At 39.9% G+C, this 17,910-nt stretch overlaps 1 protein-coding gene across 1 annotated transcript in view; it reads left to right on the top strand.

Annotated features, from left to right (window-relative positions):
• The first annotated feature begins 154 nt into the window (after positions 1 to 154).
• Positions 155 to 17,910, top strand: part of pde11a (phosphodiesterase 11a) — a 38,976-nt gene continuing 21,220 nt past the window's right edge. The window contains exons 1-7 of the mRNA XM_046404737.1: positions 155 to 1,303; positions 1,958 to 2,116; positions 12,330 to 12,419; positions 13,037 to 13,177; positions 14,392 to 14,456; positions 15,969 to 16,101; positions 17,273 to 17,348. Of these exons, the coding sequence (XP_046260693.1) occupies positions 515 to 1,303; positions 1,958 to 2,116; positions 12,330 to 12,419; positions 13,037 to 13,177; positions 14,392 to 14,456; positions 15,969 to 16,101; positions 17,273 to 17,348 (1,453 nt within the window). The 5' untranslated portion in view covers positions 155 to 514. The remainder of the gene's footprint in view (positions 1,304 to 1,957; positions 2,117 to 12,329; positions 12,420 to 13,036; positions 13,178 to 14,391; positions 14,457 to 15,968; positions 16,102 to 17,272; positions 17,349 to 17,910) is intronic.

The following is a 17,910-nucleotide window of genomic DNA, read 5'->3' on the forward strand; positions in this document are numbered from 1 at the left end:
ACAGCGCCTTTCTAAGGAGGTCATCCGGTTCGAATGGCCAGAGGGCTGAGTGCTGAAGCAACCCGGAGCTCCTGCATGTGTGACGAAGCGAGCGTCAGCGGGACCGAGCCAACCACAGCCAGCGTCATTTGCACACACGAAGACCCGTACGACGGCGATGCGCGGTAGTGGCACTCGGTGAGATTTCCAATACCTGTGATGGTCTACGCGAGCTTCAGTTTGCTCCCACGCTGCTTCGCCTGGATCTGCTTTTAATGTTCTCAGATTAAGTGAGCGATGTTGAGATGCCGTGGAGGAATATGCTGGTGCGCAAAAGGAGTCTCCATCCTTCTCTCCACAGAGTAGGAACTGAATATGTAGTCAGGGCTCCGGGGGGTGTTTCCTGCATAGCGCATCTTCAAACTTAAGGTATTCAAGTGATTCTCTGCTTTAACCCTAAGTAAAGCTTCATAGATGAGATTTCCCCGCTCGACTTCATGGACTTGGTTCATTGAGGACCATCTGAAGAACAGATATGGCAGTGCCAAATATGGTGTTCTCTGACGTGGAAACTTTTCTGGACTCGCATCCCGAGTTATTCGAGGACTACCTGAACCGAAAGGGGAATTTTAGCATGGTGGAAAAATGGCTCAAGAATCACCAGGCGAGCAAAAGTCCGGCGGCTGCAGCTCCCGCCGAGCCGAAAGAGGAGAAGAGCAACGCGTGCAAGGACAGCTGGGCGAGCAAATGCGATGGTCTGCAGAGGAGAGCCTCGCAGAAGGAGCTGCGCAAAACTTTCGCCAGATCAAAGGCCATCAATGTCAACAGGACATACGACGAACATGTTAATTCCAGGGCCCAGGAGCCCCTGACGAGCATGAGGAGGAGAGCTCTGCTGAGGAAAGCGAGCTCTCTACCCCCGACCACTGCGCACATACTAAGCGCACTGTTGGAGTCCAGAGTCAACATCCCTCAGTACCCGTCCACAGCCGTGGATTTTAAATATTACCTCAAAGAACACAACGAAAGAGAGTTTTTCCTGGAGCTTGTGAAAGACATATCTAACGACTTGGATCTAACTAGTCTCAGCTACAAAATCCTCGTGTTTGTTTGTATTATGGTCGACGCAGACCGGTGCTCCTTGTTTCTAGTGGAGGGAACGGGCAACAAGAAGACACTGGTGTCCAAATTCTTTGATGTGCACGCGGGTACCACAGTTTTGCCCTCAATGAATTCAGACGAAGTTCAAGTGCCGTGGGGCAAAGGGATCATTGGATATGTGGCAGAACACGGAGAGACAGTGAACATTCCTGACGCTTATCAGGTGCCCGCTCATCTTTGTGCATGGATGCGTGTGCGCATTCGCATGAGTCACAGAGAGAGAGAGAGAGAGAGAGAGAGAGACTCAGACAGGGAGACAGATCATTTACTTTCAGTCTGTCATTTCACTGAGAGACAAGAGCATGGATGCCAACACTGATAGTCAAAGCTTGTGTCAAACCACTGACTCACGAAAAAAAAAACGAGGAAATAAAGGAGATTTAGCATCTCTCTGTTATTTTTGATATTCCACAGTCTTTACACTGATTCTGAGAAAGTAAGACAACACTAGATTAGAGCTGAAAAGACACCACATTGCTTAATGAGGCCACTGGGCCCTTTTCTCAGTGAGGAGAAGGCTGTGCAGACTTCTTCCTCTTGGTTAACCAAACAATCAGAGCAATAGAAATCAAGAGTTACACTGCTTTAATGTCCAAGCACAGCAACCATCTGAGCACTTCCAGTCATGCATGTGTCTTTGAAATTATGCTGTTGCCTATGGTAGCCTTTACTGTACACCGTTTTGTTTGTAAAACAGAGTCTCGGTGAGTTGTTGCATTTTATTGCACTGTCAACTGAAAGCGTGTGGAGAAAACCGCACATGTGCAATAAGTGCTTACAGCGTGCCTTTATTTTGTACTGTCCCTGTTGATTACAGGATCGGCGGTTCAGTGATGAAATTGACAAGCTGACAGGCTACAAAACCAAGTCACTCTTGTGCATGCCCATCCGCAACAGTGATGGAGAGATCATTGGAGTTGCTCAGGCCATCAATAAGTCTTCAAGTGGTGAACTCTTCACTGAAGATGATGAAAAGGTAATTTCATTATTGTGGTTTTAAGTATAAATGCTGGGTGAAGATCACACAAGCTGCCGGAATACAATGTTACCTACTTGGCTTGTGCAGAGTAGATCATTTTGTTTATTTAAGAGCCACAGACATTAATCAACATTTCTGTAAATGTGCCAGTGTCAGCTAGCTGGCCAATTTTCAACTGCAGTGCTTTGGTGAGATGTTTTGAAACCTATAAAGTGATAAAATTCACAGAACAAAGGCAACAAGATGGCACAAACACAGCAACAGTGACAAAACAACAATTCTCAAGACTGAACACAAACCACGCACAGCAACAGGAAACAGCAAAATATCAGTCCAGTAATCCAGCAATAATATATAGCCATGCAATAACAGCACAAAGCCAAACAATGCAACTATCTTCTGATGCATGCAGACATGCAAAGCTGCATGAACAGTCGACATAAATAAATTACATCACTCATTAGAGAGTGATGTAGTTAAAGATCAAGTTATGGGTTAGCAAAATTATGATATACATCTAACATGCAAGCCATGAAACACAGAATTGTAAGTCACAGTCATAGAAGAACATACCAGATCATCAGTAAAATACTGACAGATTTTCAGGCAAAGAATATGGGACAAATTAGCAGCACGTTAGCCAGCAGCAACAATGATAATAAAGAATGAGAAGTGTACCATGTGGATTAGAAATGTTCATGTCTAATTTTTCACACACCAGGCTGGGAGATTTTGTGTGAAGGTGTTGTAGATGGTAAAGTATTTTTCAATTGGAAGGGGATTCCAGATTTGAGAAGTTCCTACAGGAGAGCATGAATGGCTGAAGGAGCTGGACCTGGAAGGGACTAAATAGTCCCCCCTCCCCCTTGGAGCAGAATTTTTCTGCTTACTAAAAAGTACTAAATGATCGAGGAGCCTTGCCATTTTGGATCTTAAAAAATGCTGTTACAGTGATGACAAGCATTGGGTTTTCTGTCTAACACTTGCACATAGAGAGAATGGGTTTCAGAGTTTTACTTTTCGCTTGAGTCCAGCTTGTCACACAGTATGTCAAGCTGGGATGATTGTTGTATTCATATTGCTTCTGTAGTTGTTAGGCAGTTTCTTGCATACCTAAAATTAACTGGATAGCATTTGTTTATTTGCATTCATTTTTTACTTATTCTTTTTGAAGGATAAGTTTAAGTTGAGGATTATGCTAAAATAATTAACATGAGAGACTACTTGGATCAGGGTTAACCCTGTTCAGACCATTGGTAAAACATTTAAATGCTTCTAAACAGGAGAGGTCACAGAATGGATCCCTGAGGCACACCCATTTCATATATACCCTTTACACACTGAACTCTGCCTGCAAGAGCTCTTCTAATTCAGTATGTTAGAGAAGAAAGGAAAATTTTGGTCATTTCCGCAGGAGTATTTGGCGGTTAACAGTGTAAAATGCCTTCTTTAAGTCTTAAAACATGGCGCCATTTTGAAGATGAGGGGTAAAATGTTAATAGGTCTGCAATTGCTCACGTAAGTCAGGACTTCAGATTCATGAATGGCTGACTTTAAGTCCTTGGGAAATGTCTTTAATATAGTAAGACATTAATTATCTTTGTTATTGGTTCAGTGAATGAATCTAAATGTCCTTTTAGAAAGAGGAAGTCCAGTCTTTTCATTTAGAGTTTTTAAGAGTTCAGAATTGTACACCTTAGGTTCAAAGATAACAGGTTGAAGGATATATCTGTGATGGATCTAGAGGTCCAGTTTGATTGTGTGTACTGTCATCTTGACAAAAGTCACAAAGTATGTGTTGAGGAGAGTTGCAGATTCTGCTTACCCTTCAATCAGAAAACCATTGTCTTTAAGCTCCAGCTGCTTTGTTGTGCGGTTTTGCCAATCCCCCGTCAGTTGTTTTAAATTGTCCCAGATTTTTTGTCTGTCAGACTAACAAAGGAGTTTATGTGAGCTTCTCAAATGCCCTTTGTTACCTCGTTTCTTAGAGAAGTGAAAATGTGTCTGTCATTCAATAAGTTCTTGTTTGCAGACCGTGGCCTCTCTCCTTCATTAATGGGGAGAGTATATTTACTGTAACCTTTGATTTAGCTTTTGGCTAACAAGGTAATTTTCTTTGTCTTTCTTCAATTTGATTCCAATATATTGTCTTGATATACAATCATTATTAGTTATTATTGCATCACTATTTAAATGTTTGATATAGCACGTTTTAAAGTTAGACTTCCATCATCGCAGAGATTTTGCATTTCTGAATCAAACAACTTTATCAAGTACAAAGAGGTAAAAACTAGCAAAAAAAAATGCATTCATTACAGTACAGATCTCTCCCAGGTGTTTTTTGGGGCATGTGAGTCAGGTACGGTTTCAGGGTAGGCTGTGTATGACAGTGAAATGGGTTGATGTGTTTCTAAACAGCCGCAATGTATAATGTCAATTTCTGAGTAAAAATGGCAACAAAAGAATCCCCCAAGATTAACGTGACTGCTACACACACCATACGTCGTCTCTAGAGGAAACAAGGCTCCAAAGCGAAAGAGTTGTTGATCGCTTGCGACATCTGCTGGCTGGTTAAGATGAGTGAGGACTCTGCAGTCAATAGTGGTGTAAAACACAGCAGTCAGTAAAGTAGGTTTTCCAAAAAAAGTTGTCAATCACTGAATCCATGAGAGGTCCTTGAGCATATTGTTTAAAATGTGCAGAAAAAATATTAGGCAGATAGGTCCAGTATAGAAGCGAGATTAGCTGTGGACAGACACATACGCAGACAAATGCGTGATCCGGCGAGTCACAATGGCCAAGAAACAACCAAAGATTTCCACAAGGTAGAATTTTGGTCTGAACTTTCATCCACACTTGCAGCAAAGCTTTTGTCCACAGAACAAAGAAATTTTGTTCGTATATGCCATGAATGATAGGTCCTAATTTTTCTCTGGCTTCACCACAAGGTTAATCAGCCAGTGAAATGTCAAAGCGTCTACATTATAGACTGGGGCAAAATTTGCAACAGATGTGCATGGTTCCTGCATGATGTATCCAAATCACTTTGGTCAACCTTTGACTGGCTTGATGGGTTTTTTTTTTATTCAGTCAAAATGTTTTGAAAAGTCTTAAACGAGTTGCAATTAGATTTGGTGCCAATATTAATTTTCTCCTCTGGCTGATGTAATGATGATACCATAAGTTTTCCATTGGCGCCATCATCAGGTCCAACTTTCTTCGGTATTTTGGTTTGTGAAAAAGTACCTGCAACACTAGTGGCCTTTCAGTTAGCCTTATTAGCGAATGTTAGCAAGCCAACATACTAACAGCGGATGCCGCCAAACTGACTCTAAACATGGTTAACATTACCTGCTAACACTCAGCAAGTTAACGTTGCCATTGTAAGCATGTTGTCATGCTGTCTCTGTTGTGTCCAAGTAAAGCTTAACAGAGCTGCCAGGATGACTTTAGACTCTTATTCTTGTTATTACTGCAGCCCAGTGAAGTGCAGAGGAATGAACAGGCCTGAAGTAAAATGATCATAGGCTTCATGATTCATATTTGACATTTTCAGGGATGTTACTCTGTTTTTTTTTTTTTTTGTAGGCAAATACTGTTATGTGTTGTTAGCGTCACAAAGGCATAAAAGAGCTGTCATTTTTCGTCACTGTCAATGTTGTTATACTCAGGAGTTTGTAATAGCAGATATATTAAAAACAAGATGGATTTTTCTCAAATAAAGAAGAGGATATTTCTCAGGTTTTGCCCTTTTTGTATGTTATGGTTTGCATTGGGACCTGCAGACATGGATCACTCTGTGGAACATTTCCTCCATTTTTTTTGGTGGTTCTTCGGTCAGAGGAGCCTTTTTGTGGCCTGATACTCATTTTGAAAAGCCATTTTGCTTTTATTTCATTATTTGAATTGTTGAATAAATTGCTGAGATGTAGGCAGCGATTCTCTAGAGAATTCTCAGCAATTTCCTATTGCTAATTCTTAATTAATCTATTCTCTTTCAATTTTGACACTATAGCTCAATTTTTCTTACACATGCCAAAATTTCAACTGATTAATGATAATGCTTGTCCTCAGTTTGAAATCTTTAATCATTCATTTGACTTACTGCATTGTATTTTTTCACTTTAAGCTTAAAGAGCACATTTTGAATTAATATGAATTGAATTATATTATGGAAGAGGCTTCACATCTAACAGATTAGATTTATCATCATGACTGTTCTTTGAAAAAATTATATTTTACTTTTTAATGTATATTCAGAGTACATTTGTGTATTAGCTATTCAGTATTGTGAGTACACAATCTTCCTGAAAAGTGAAAAATTGCCCTTACATCTGTGTAATTAATATTACATGACACAATCTGAAGCACTTATTCTAAAACATGAAGTCAGTTTTGTCATTTGCTTTGGCTTGTGGGTGTTGTATCGTTTTGATATTTAAATCAGATTTCTTTGTGTGATGACAGTAACAATGATTTTCAGTGACAACACTGAGAAAGCAGTGGAGGAGTGCTATCCACATCACATATTGTTTTCAGTGTCTGAATGTAACTCATCCTCTGCATTTACGTCTGTCTTTTCCTCTTGCATCCTTTCTGTTCAGATATCTCACAAGCAACATTAAGTACATGTCAGTTGTCTGATAATCAGCAGGTAATGTTTGCTCTTTCACTGTTTGTTCCTGTGTCCAAACTGCTTTATTATTTAAAGGATTCCTCCAACTCAGTCTGATGTGTGGCATATTTGCCCTGAGTCCATGTCTCTGTGCTCGGTTTGCAGCGAGGTCATAGTTTGTCTCTCAGTATCATCAAATGTTCCTCAGGCGGCGTCTTCCAAAGGACCCTGTTGTAATGCCACAAAGAGTAAGAGCTTTCTAGAAGCTGTTCAAAATCTGTAATTGTTCAGCGTTTCCCACTTGTGCTTAGTGGGACAATGAGAGTCTCAGCCTTTGATTTAGTCACCATTTAGATTTCAACATTTGAGTGTGATTGAATTGAAAGGTTGCCAGTTAACACTAGGCAAAATATTGATCAATGGACCACAGATCAGACTGGGACCAAACAGGTTCCCAGTGTGGATTTGTGTACCTGTGTCTACAGAACACAAATGTTTTGGATCAACCATATGAGCCAAGAGAATCTCTGAATGAAAATAATATATAAATATGATAAGTCACAGCAGTAGGTGGGGATGTGACATCTCATACTGATTCAGATAGTCCTCTGTTTGTGAGGGATTGCTTATTTGACTTTTTACCATCATCGGGGAGGCACGAGGAGCACGTGTTCAGTCCATCGGCACACTTGACTAAATGTAGCAGAAAGCCAGTGACAAACATCACACTGACTTGCTCTCTTATTGCAGCTTTGAGCCCCTAAAGGGGAAAAAGATGATACATGAAAGCACAAAGCCAGTCGTGCTTTTATTTTAGAGAAACACTGTTTGGGTTTTTTATTTTTTTAATTTAAAGTGTGTTTTTCTTCATTGGAGCTCTCTAGACTCTACCCATTGTTCATAATAGATGCAGATTACGAATTCTTTTTTTTTTTCTCTTTTCCTTTCTGTGCTTTGAGTATGTTTCACATTGCATTAACATCACACTAATGCTTGGGATGGCTACAGCTGAATTAGTAATGAAATGCGATGCTAGCATCAGAGAACACAGTAAGCTCCCGACACAGCACAGCTGCAGCTCTGCTTTTATGTGAGACCTTGTTATCAGAAAAGGTATCTCACTTTTCAAAGCGCCAAATGATGCTGCATTAGATGTCATTAGAGACTTTAGTGTACCTTTATTAAAACATACGTAGTCCTTTACGCACTGGACCTTATAGGATGTTTAAACACATTATATGGCTGGTTTTAAATCCCATGCTGCTTTAATTATGTTGTGTTGCTGCCCTGCAGGATTGGAGTCCTCTGGGGAGCTTCAACGCATGTATAATTGCATTGTCTCATTATCAGCCATAGATGAATATGGCTGTTGACTTAAAAGCTGAACTCACCACGCTATCTCTACGTCTTGTTTTATTGTCTTGATTTAGCTTTTAATTCACTTTGCCCATCTTTTAATAAATGTTAGTAGATTTTACATGAAATGTATCATTCAGGACGTTTTCATTATTGTTCTCTTAAAAAGGTGCATGTACCTCGCCGTGTTGGTTCCATTTGCCGGTGTAGTTTAACACCTCTGTGAGTCGATTGTCAAATAGCATTCTCCAGTCACTGCTGTTCTCCCTCTGGCTGCCAGACTCCCTGTCAGATTGGCTTGAACCAACACTGTAATAACCACTTTTACACAATTTCCCAATGTAATTCTACAGCTAAAGAAGAGAACACAATTCCCTGCTTGGAGTCACATGTTTTTAATACATTCTTGCAGGATATCAGATTAAATTAAATTTACAGAGTGCATCATACTACACTGGTAAAGCTCTTATAACGATTACCTTTGCAATATGTGCATAACGAATACATGTGGATGGCGTGGTGTACTGAGGGGATGACACAGTGTTCAGGTCTTGGACTCTGTGCTGGCTAGGCTTGTATTGACCCTGAACTGTTTTTCATATTGCCTTGGTTAAAGAAATTACAAGGATGGTTAGGATTCCTTGATTTGGAGCAAATGTGCAATCAGCAAGCATTTTAAGTGTATAACTTTACATGGGTGTTTTGCAACCCTGCATAGTCATTTTTCATCTGCACATAGGACAGCGGATCTTTTATGTTACATTTTGTTGAATCTTTGCTGAATTTCAAAATTTGGTTGTAATTATTTAAACAAAACAGATAACGGCAGTCTTTGTTTTCATATTCTTGTCACCAGTTACACGTCATCTTAGGAAAGAAAGGACACGTTTCTGAATCAAAGTTTATAAAGTACAAGACGAACCCAAAGGGGTGACTGCAGTTTGAAAGCTTTCATACTTCCAGCAGAACTGGGTCTGAAGCATTTATGATCGCCATGAGACTATTCATCATGAATATTAAATGTCTACAAATACTTGATCAATTTGGACATTACTGCACAGATACAACATCCCCTCTTTACTCTCGGCTTTTTTCCATGTACCTGTGATGTGTGGAACATTTTATTTATTTATGGATAATCGTTATTATGCAGCACTTCTGATGTGGCACAGTGTTTATTAGCTGTGTTGTATTAGGACCCGTTCATTACTGCCAGTCTGTTCAGTGTATTTTAAATGCTAAATCTGGTGATATGATATTTTTGTTTGTAAATATTATGGTAACATAATGGGAGGAAACATTAATTACCTGTGAAGTGTCTCTTATTTCATGATATTCATTTTACTATCTGTGGAGGTAATAATATATAGCAGTGACTTGCTTTGTAAGATTTGTCCAGGTGTATATTTCTGTTCCATAAATATTTAATGTCACCTGCAAAAGAAACAATCATTGTTAAGTGTGTTTCCTACACTGCTATGCACACGAGTTCTATACGATAACATTTTTATTCCTGAGAACTTGTCTTGGAAAAAAAGGACAACAATGGTTTCACCTTACCTTGTAAACAGCTTTTTGAATCAACTAGTGTTTGTTGTGCACATGGTTAGTGAAGATGGAACGCGTCAGTTTTGTAATTTCCCCTGGCTTGCATCATATGAATTTCCAGTCGTAGAAAAGGAAGTCATTGAGGTTAGAGGAACTGACTGTCCCTAAGGCCTTGGCCAGTTAGTTTCGTTATTAAACCACTCTTTACTGGTCAGTCCACAGGTCTCTAGGCAAAAACGTCTTGTTTGTAATGCAACCTTGTATAATGGCCTGCCTGACAGAATGTAATTAGAGAGCAGCAGTGCTTTTCTTGGGTTTGCCTGTTCCACAGGCAGATCCATAGCCAGATCCCCAAAGTCCTGCTCGCTAATGAATCTGCTCCTGCTGGGGCTATTGATGGCCACTGTCTTTCTGGAAGATCATTATTAGAGAATTCCATAGGACGGCTGAAATAGCGTTATATGTGAGCTTATTGTTCAGCATCATCTGTTTTCCGTGTATGATAACACTTGCAGAAGGTGCTTGACTATGCATAATGACTGAACAAAGTGCATTAAGTTAATCTACTCATTAGTGTGACAGAGTAATAGTTCATGTCACATAATGATTCAAAAATGTTTTTAGTTTAGCAATTCAATTCCTACTTAGCATAATTCTAAACAGTGCACATCAGTGTGACATACCATAGAGGCAAATATGTTTTAATGTTGTTGTGTGGTGTTGGATCATTGAGGGGGAAAAAACACAGTAAAGCAGAGTAAAGAAGAGTGACAAAGCTCACACTGTATGTTTCAAGCTTTTGCTTTCCATACATTTCCTCATTCTGTTGCTTCTCTGCGTCTCTCTGCGTCTCTGTGTAGTATAGACAATCCATTCTTGTTATTGTCAACACGCTCTTTAAATTCAGACATCAGCCATACTACCAATGAAATATATGCTGTGGAATTAAAGATATTCACTCACCCAGGGGACCTTTTTGATTGTAAAGAGAAACTGCGGCAATTAGAGCAGGATCTCTCAACCTTTTCCGCTATTGTGAAGCCATTTTTATTCCACAATCATCATGACCCCAGCAATTAGAGTGTTCAAGTTGTCATGTGAGTCTATGAATCAATTGCAAGAGCGCAGAAGAAGCTCCAAATGTATAACGCTAACATATATATTAAAAATATGCTTCTCAGAATTAATTAAATATAAATAGCCAACATTTGTCTGTTCATTTTCTGCATATCCAACTGGATATGGGGTCCCTGACTCCAGCCTGTGAACAACCTAAAAAATGACTTTTGCATAGGTGTGAGCCTCCCAGTTATCAACGCAGTGCTATAGGATTCTGCTCTTTACGTGTTCATTTGTGGCTGATGAGTAACTGATACATTATCTTTTCTAAAAGGTGAACGAGATACCCCTGTATCAGCTGCCACAGCTGAGTAACTTCCCATTCACGTATTATTGTAGTGTCCCTACCCTGCAGGTCTCGCTTAAGGCTGGTAAATATTAGTGGATTTGTTGTACTGATTGTATTGTTTACACAGCAGCCAGATGCTAAAGATAGATAACTAAGCAAAGAGGCCGAAGAAGGAAGCACACAACTGAAATTCTATTGATTTCATGTTATGGGGGCTGAGTGTCTTTCAGATAAGGCAGCACTGTGGCTTGTAGTCGTACAGCATTGAACATGTGTACTCACATCACAGCTGTCCCGATAGTGTGCGGCTGATAGTGTGCTTGCATCTTAATGTTTATTATAAATCGACAGTCTTGAGGAAGAAAGGAATGTAGTTCGATTTCAAACCAGTAAGACGCTGATTCGATTTCAGGATATAAATTAACTATAGTCATTTGGCCACATCAAGTGATTACATTATTTATGTGAAGAAAAATATGAGTGAAATAGGGAGTTTATGTTATCCGCCCAAGGCACAGTAAGTCAGACTATTCAGTCAAATGGTAAAACGTCCGTTGAATTGATTAATTTGTCCTAGCAAGTAATGATGCCATTGAAAGACCATTTCTTATTTGTTCCTGTTCAAGAGCCAAGTTTTTTGGGGGTGAAAATATCACTCATTCACTTTTTGTTCTTTGTTCGCCTAATTTTCCAAATAGCTCTCTCACAAAACAAAACTTGTTTACATTCAGTGTTTCTCGCTAAAACATGTTTATGTGTATCCCCGAGCTCTAGCAAATGTTTCAAATGCATTTCCATCCTTATAAAACATTTGCAAAGCTGTTTTTTTTTAATCCTACATTATTCACAAACAGCTTTACCAGCCAGCTTCTGCTTCAGCACCTTTGCTGGCTCATTTCTATACTTCTTTGTGTGTTATAGCTATTTGTGGATGAGTGGAAAAGTGTGAAACCTTTGGCAGGAGTGTGAATGTATTTGTGCACAATACGAACAATACGGGGACCCATTCATTGAAAAAAAAACAGACTGCTAGCATTGCTGATGTCCAAAAACATCACAGGATACCTTTAAAGATATGTCATATAATAAATAAAGCTACCAAAGCCTTGAAATTGAAGGTATTGAGCATCTCAAGAGAAATGTGCACAAACATATAAATATATATATATGTATAGCAGTAATTTCAGGAACCGTCTTAAATGATTAAATGAATCACCCTGTTTTTCATCATGTAGATCAGTGGTGACCGAAGTCTGCCATTTTTGTGTTAACTATTCCCACAGGTGCTGCAGATGTACCTCCCTTTCTGTGGTATTGCAATATCCAATGCCCAACTCTTCGCCGCCTCAAGGAAGGAGTACGACAGGAGCCGGGTAAGGGCCACAGGGCCAACCAGGATAATAACCCCCTCACCCCATCACTGGGATCAGCATTACCCCCCCACCCCCACCCACAACAGTGCTGACACCGAGGCTGAGTATTGATTAGCCTCAGCAGCCCACTTGCTGCCACTGCAGTGGGGGATCACGGAGCAGCATGCAGAGTTCCATGGACATTTTCTCAGGATCTGTGGTGGGGGGATGGGCGGGCATCCAGAACAGAGCCTGGATCACAATCTAAACCTCCAAGGGAATGTTAAGAGATGCACTAATTCATGTCACACATTGATCTGTGATAGGAGGGAACATAATGAGAACACAGCGCTGAGAACAGAGCAGAGAGCCGCTTTACACCATATGACTTTTATGTGCTTGTGTATTAAATTGGATTGGCATGGCCTCAGATAAAGGGCCTAATTTACTTTTATTTGGGAAACTAAGTTATAACAAAGAGTGTCATGCAGTTGGTTTATGGATAACAATAGTAATATTGGTAATAATAATAAATATGATAATAATAATGATTTCTTATTTAGTGAGTTTTACAGCAGTACGTGGTTCAGGTTGTTGGGATAACGTCAGCGGTATCTTTTTCTCTTGCTGGTGTTCAGGCACTCTTGGAGGTAGTCAATGACCTGTTTGAGGAGCAGACTGACCTGGAGAAGATTGTCAGGAAGATCATGCACCGTGCCCAGACATTGCTAAAGTGCGAGCGCTGCTCTGTTCAGTTGCTGGAGGACATTGAGTCACCGGTATTGTTTTTTTTCTCTGCTGCACATGTGTCTGTCTGTCTGTGCGTATGTCTGTCTGTCTGTACATTTGTGCAGTGGTGAAACATAACAAAGTGCAGATACAGTGGTGGTAATATTAATACTGAAAGTAATATAATAATTCTTGAGATTAAACCAACCTTTTTGACTTGTGAGGCCTTAAATAGAAACAGCGTGTAGCTGTGGCTCCTCGTTTTTTGTTTCAAATGTTTGAGTTGTTCGTCAGCGCTTTCTGCTCTAAACTTATCATTTTTCATTTAAATAAGTGTTTGAGGCCCAGCGAGGTCAAATTGTCAGATATTTCACCACACAGCAAAAATTATAGAAAAGTCAGAGTATGACAATCAGAACAATTTTCATATTCTTTTCTCTTTTTTCCATTCATTAATTGTTGGCCTCACAGTCTTATCTTGTGGCCCTCTGGAGGGACCCAACCTCTAGGTTGGGAACCACAGAACTGAAGTAGCTGACATTAATATGAAGTAGTTCAAACTAACTCCACCTGGATCAGCTACAACAGTAAAATGCTGTTTAGACACTGATGCATCAGTATTAAGAAGGATAGTTTACCAGTGAAGGATACTTTTACTGCGGACTGAGTACTTCTACATCTGATATTTTAAGTACATTTTGCTGATGATAATTTTCACTTAAGTAGAATTTAAAATGCCACACCTTTAGTCATATTTTTTACATTGTTGTATTGGTATTTTTACTTAAACCTGTAGTGCAGAGCTTTTGTTTTCCCGTCCATTCTCATTCATTATACAAACACTAACATAATATGTTTATAACGTCACACACCTGTTTTCTGTATATTATGTGTTTTTCCTATTTCCCACTTCTGGGAGTGCAAACAATGGTGGTTGATATAAAAAAAAAAAAACTCCGAAACAAACAGTCAAAGAAAGTTGCAGACTCCAGATTTAAAAACTCTGGCTTACTGTGAAATCCAGAGAGATTTATCTGGCAGTGATTGGCTTAATAAGCACCTTGCGAAGTTTGGCAGTGTAACGTTCATTTATGTGTAAAAGTCTGGCACTGCAGGTTTAATCAGAGGCTGAGAGGATACTTCTTCCACCACTACATTTGTGCATGCGAGTGTCTGTCCTTTCTGTCTGCCTCAGTTTTTATCAGCAAGTATTATTTGCATTTTCCAAAAGCTTTAATGATTTCTTCCCTTTCAAATCTTCCAGGTGGTGAAGTTCACCAAGTCTTTTGAGCTGCTGTCTCCTAAGTGCAGCGCAGACACTGAAAGCAGGTATGTATGGTGTTTCTGTGTCAAAATCTACTCTGCTCCTCAACAACATCTGGCCTGATGAAAAACATAGCTTTGCCTTCCATTTTCCCCAATTGTCATACCAGTAACCTTGTCACTAAAAGATCTTATTTCCATATTTGTTTGGCATTGGCACCACTGCACCTGGATATTCTGCACAGGGACTTGTCTGAGCTTCGATCAAGGACAAAAAATAAGGGTAGTATGAAAACTGAATATTCTTTAGTGCTGTGGGAGTAATATGCTGATTCTGAATAGCAGGCACACTGTAGGAACCCTACTTAATTGGGTTTTGCTGCATCTCTCCACTGCCAGGCATGGCTGAGTGGTGAAAGAGAGGCTTAATATTGCGTGGGATGTTTATGGATGAAGATCAACACTGAAGGGAAGACTAAAACTATCCCCCGAGTCTTACGCTTGCCATTACTGATACGGTCACTTCAAGGCAGTAGTGATAACCACAGCAGTTATTAATAAAATCATAATGCAAGAAACTGTAAGAACTTGGTGGTAATCAACGACAGTCTGCTTGACTAAACACATTTCTGACAGATCTGTTTTTCTGGATTCACATATTAAATAAATAGTTTGTAGCAATATTTCAAACCAGGATGAAATGACAAAAGTATATTATCTCTGTGATGACACTAGTCTTCCTGAAGGTTCACATCTGAATAACAAGAGCTGCTGTTAGAGACTTATGCGCGTAACTAAGTGAATAAATTTGGTGTCAAAAGGTGAGCATGCTGTAGGATTTCTCGTGTCCCTTACGATACCCAGCTGCCCCCATGGGGAGGATATTGTTGAGCAAGTGTACAGTACTGCTAAATGATAGATAAGACACAAGGAAGAGCCGGAGAGAATGAAGAGAGCAAGAAAGACAAAGGAGGTGAGGCATCTTTGCCATCACACCCGTGAGGTTTATTCTCTGCTGCACTGTGGGTTTCCATCCACACTGAGCTGTATCACAAGAACAAAGGGATTCAGAAGCTCTGACATTGGTGTCTCTCCATCTTTATTCTACTCTTGAAAGCCACACCACCTTGTTGTGTTTGAAGGTAAGAAGTCAGCTGCATTTGCCCGCTGCAATTAATGTGAATGGGAAGTCTGTGCAGGGATGCAGGTGTTTTTATGGTGGAGTGTGGGGGCGTTTGGCAATAAGGAAGACAATCGCACAATTAACTTTTCATTATTTCATAAGCTGCAGGAGAAGCGTACTGATATCTGCTGCAGGAGAAGTTCATTAAATGCAAGTCAGTGCAAAAGAGGAGTCCATAAGGAGAAATCAGAATGGTCTTTTGCAAAGTTGCAGTTCAGGTGTGAAAGAGAATAAAACCTTTTAGACACTAATACAATAAAAAACAAGGAGTGCATTTGAGATTTATTTCAGAACCAAACCTCTCCTGAGAAAAGACAAGTGGAAAATATTGGTCCGGTGCTGTTTCTTCTGTTCTGTTCTCTTTGTCTTCCTCTCTTCTTGTTTTATGACCCTAGTTTCAAAGACAGTATGGAGAAATCATCTTACTCAGACTGGCTCATCAACAACAGCATTGCAGAACTGGTAGCATCCACAGGACTGCCCGTGAACATTAGTGATGCCTATCAGGATCCTCGCTTTGATGCTGAGGTAAACACACCCTAAAAACACCTTTCAAATCTGACATCATTGAGATTTCAGCCACATGAATTGATCTTAACCAGCATTACAGAAGGACCAGTATGAAATGTGCCTTTATCATTCAGGTTATAGTATTTCTAAAAGTACCCAATCAAAACCAGGCTTACTGCTTGATGTTGAAGATGTTTCACTGCTTATCCAGTAGGCATCTTTACCTGCATTGGCTAGTGTGGAATCCCAAGCTTTTGAAACCTCTACAGGATGTTCACACAGTGTCACCTGCGGTCCAATGGGATTCATTAATGGCTGTGAAAACGACTGCAGAGTGATGTGAGGACGTTTTTTGAAGGGAAGAGAGATGATCTGAAGCAGAAATGAAGGAGACCATTGAAAGACAGTTTCCTAACAGTTCACACCTTGATTAATTGGACTCTGATCTCTCACATGATTTCCATGACCTTAAGGACCCATCCAGGTGTGAAGTTTAAAATGGCTGTCTTCACATTGTCAACTGAGACAGGATATAGTAAGCACATATTGCTAGATTTTTGCTAGCCTGCAGCCCTATTGGAAAAACAAGAAGTTCAGCAGCCTTTGACTCTGTACTTTTTTTTCTTTTTTTTTTTTTTAGAACCAGCACTAAATCTTTTTTATTGGAACCACATAAAGAGAAATCACATACTACCCATTTTTCCATTTTGTCAGCTGTTAACTGATCTCTGCAGGATAAAGGCCTTTTCAACCCTGGAGGTGCCTGCCTGTGCTGATGCTGCATAGACATAAACACTATCCCACAGTGGATATCTTAGAAGTCAGCTCTGCTTTCAGCTGCAAGCAGCAAAAGTTGACATGGTCAACCGTGAGCAGCAGTGACAGAAAAGTGGAAAATGTGTACTGGGCAGAAAAGCTACCATCAGGCTCCGCTGAAATGAAGAGGGGCGGCAACTTGCTGCTGCAACAGATTGTTTTTGTAACTGATAAACTTGCCAGTGACTTTCTTGTTTAATAATCATCACAGTTTTCTGAAGCCCAAGCTGATGTTCAGTTTCGAGGTGTCATACTCTGTTCTATTTATACATAAACCTAAAACCAGAGTTACATTTCTGAGAACAGTGAAAGAACATTTTTGATGCAAATGGATGATCATTCTCATTGCATACAGTATTCACACTCTTTCCAGGCAGACCAGTTCTCGGACTTTCACATCCGCTCGGTGCTCTGTGTTCCCATATGGAACAGCAACCACCAAATCATTGGTGAGTTAACACATGGAGCTTCCTTTTCTCTTAAACATGTTTGAGGTGTGTAAAATATGAATCATTTTTGTACCTCTGCATATGTTATGGTAATAGTATTAAAGTTAAAGATGTGCAAAACACTACATGGACAAAAATATGTGGACAAATGACCATTACACATGTAATTGTCTGAAAAAAACATGCTCCTGTTACATTCCCTTCTCAAATGGTTTTTATCAAGATTTGGGAACCTAGCTGCAGGGATTTGAGCCCATTTTCCCCCAAGAACATCAGTGAGGTCAGGCACTGAGATTAGACCATAGTTGTCAGTTCATTCCAAAGGTGTTGGATGTTGAGGTCAGTCTCTCTGCAGGTCAGTCAAGTCCTTCCACACCAAACTCAGAAAACTTTACGGACCTCACTTTGTGAACGGGAGTATTGTCATGTTGAAATGGAAAAGTGTCCTCCTCAAACTGTCGCTGCTAAGTTCGATTCCAATGGTAATCTAAATATGATTACATTTTGTTGTTTACCTTAACTGGAACTAGTAGGATTAATTCAAAGCATTAAAAACACCCCT

This window comes from Scatophagus argus, chromosome 11 (assembly GCF_020382885.2).
Source record: "Scatophagus argus isolate fScaArg1 chromosome 11, fScaArg1.pri, whole genome shotgun sequence".
NCBI lineage: Eukaryota > Metazoa > Chordata > Actinopteri > Scatophagidae > Scatophagus > Scatophagus argus.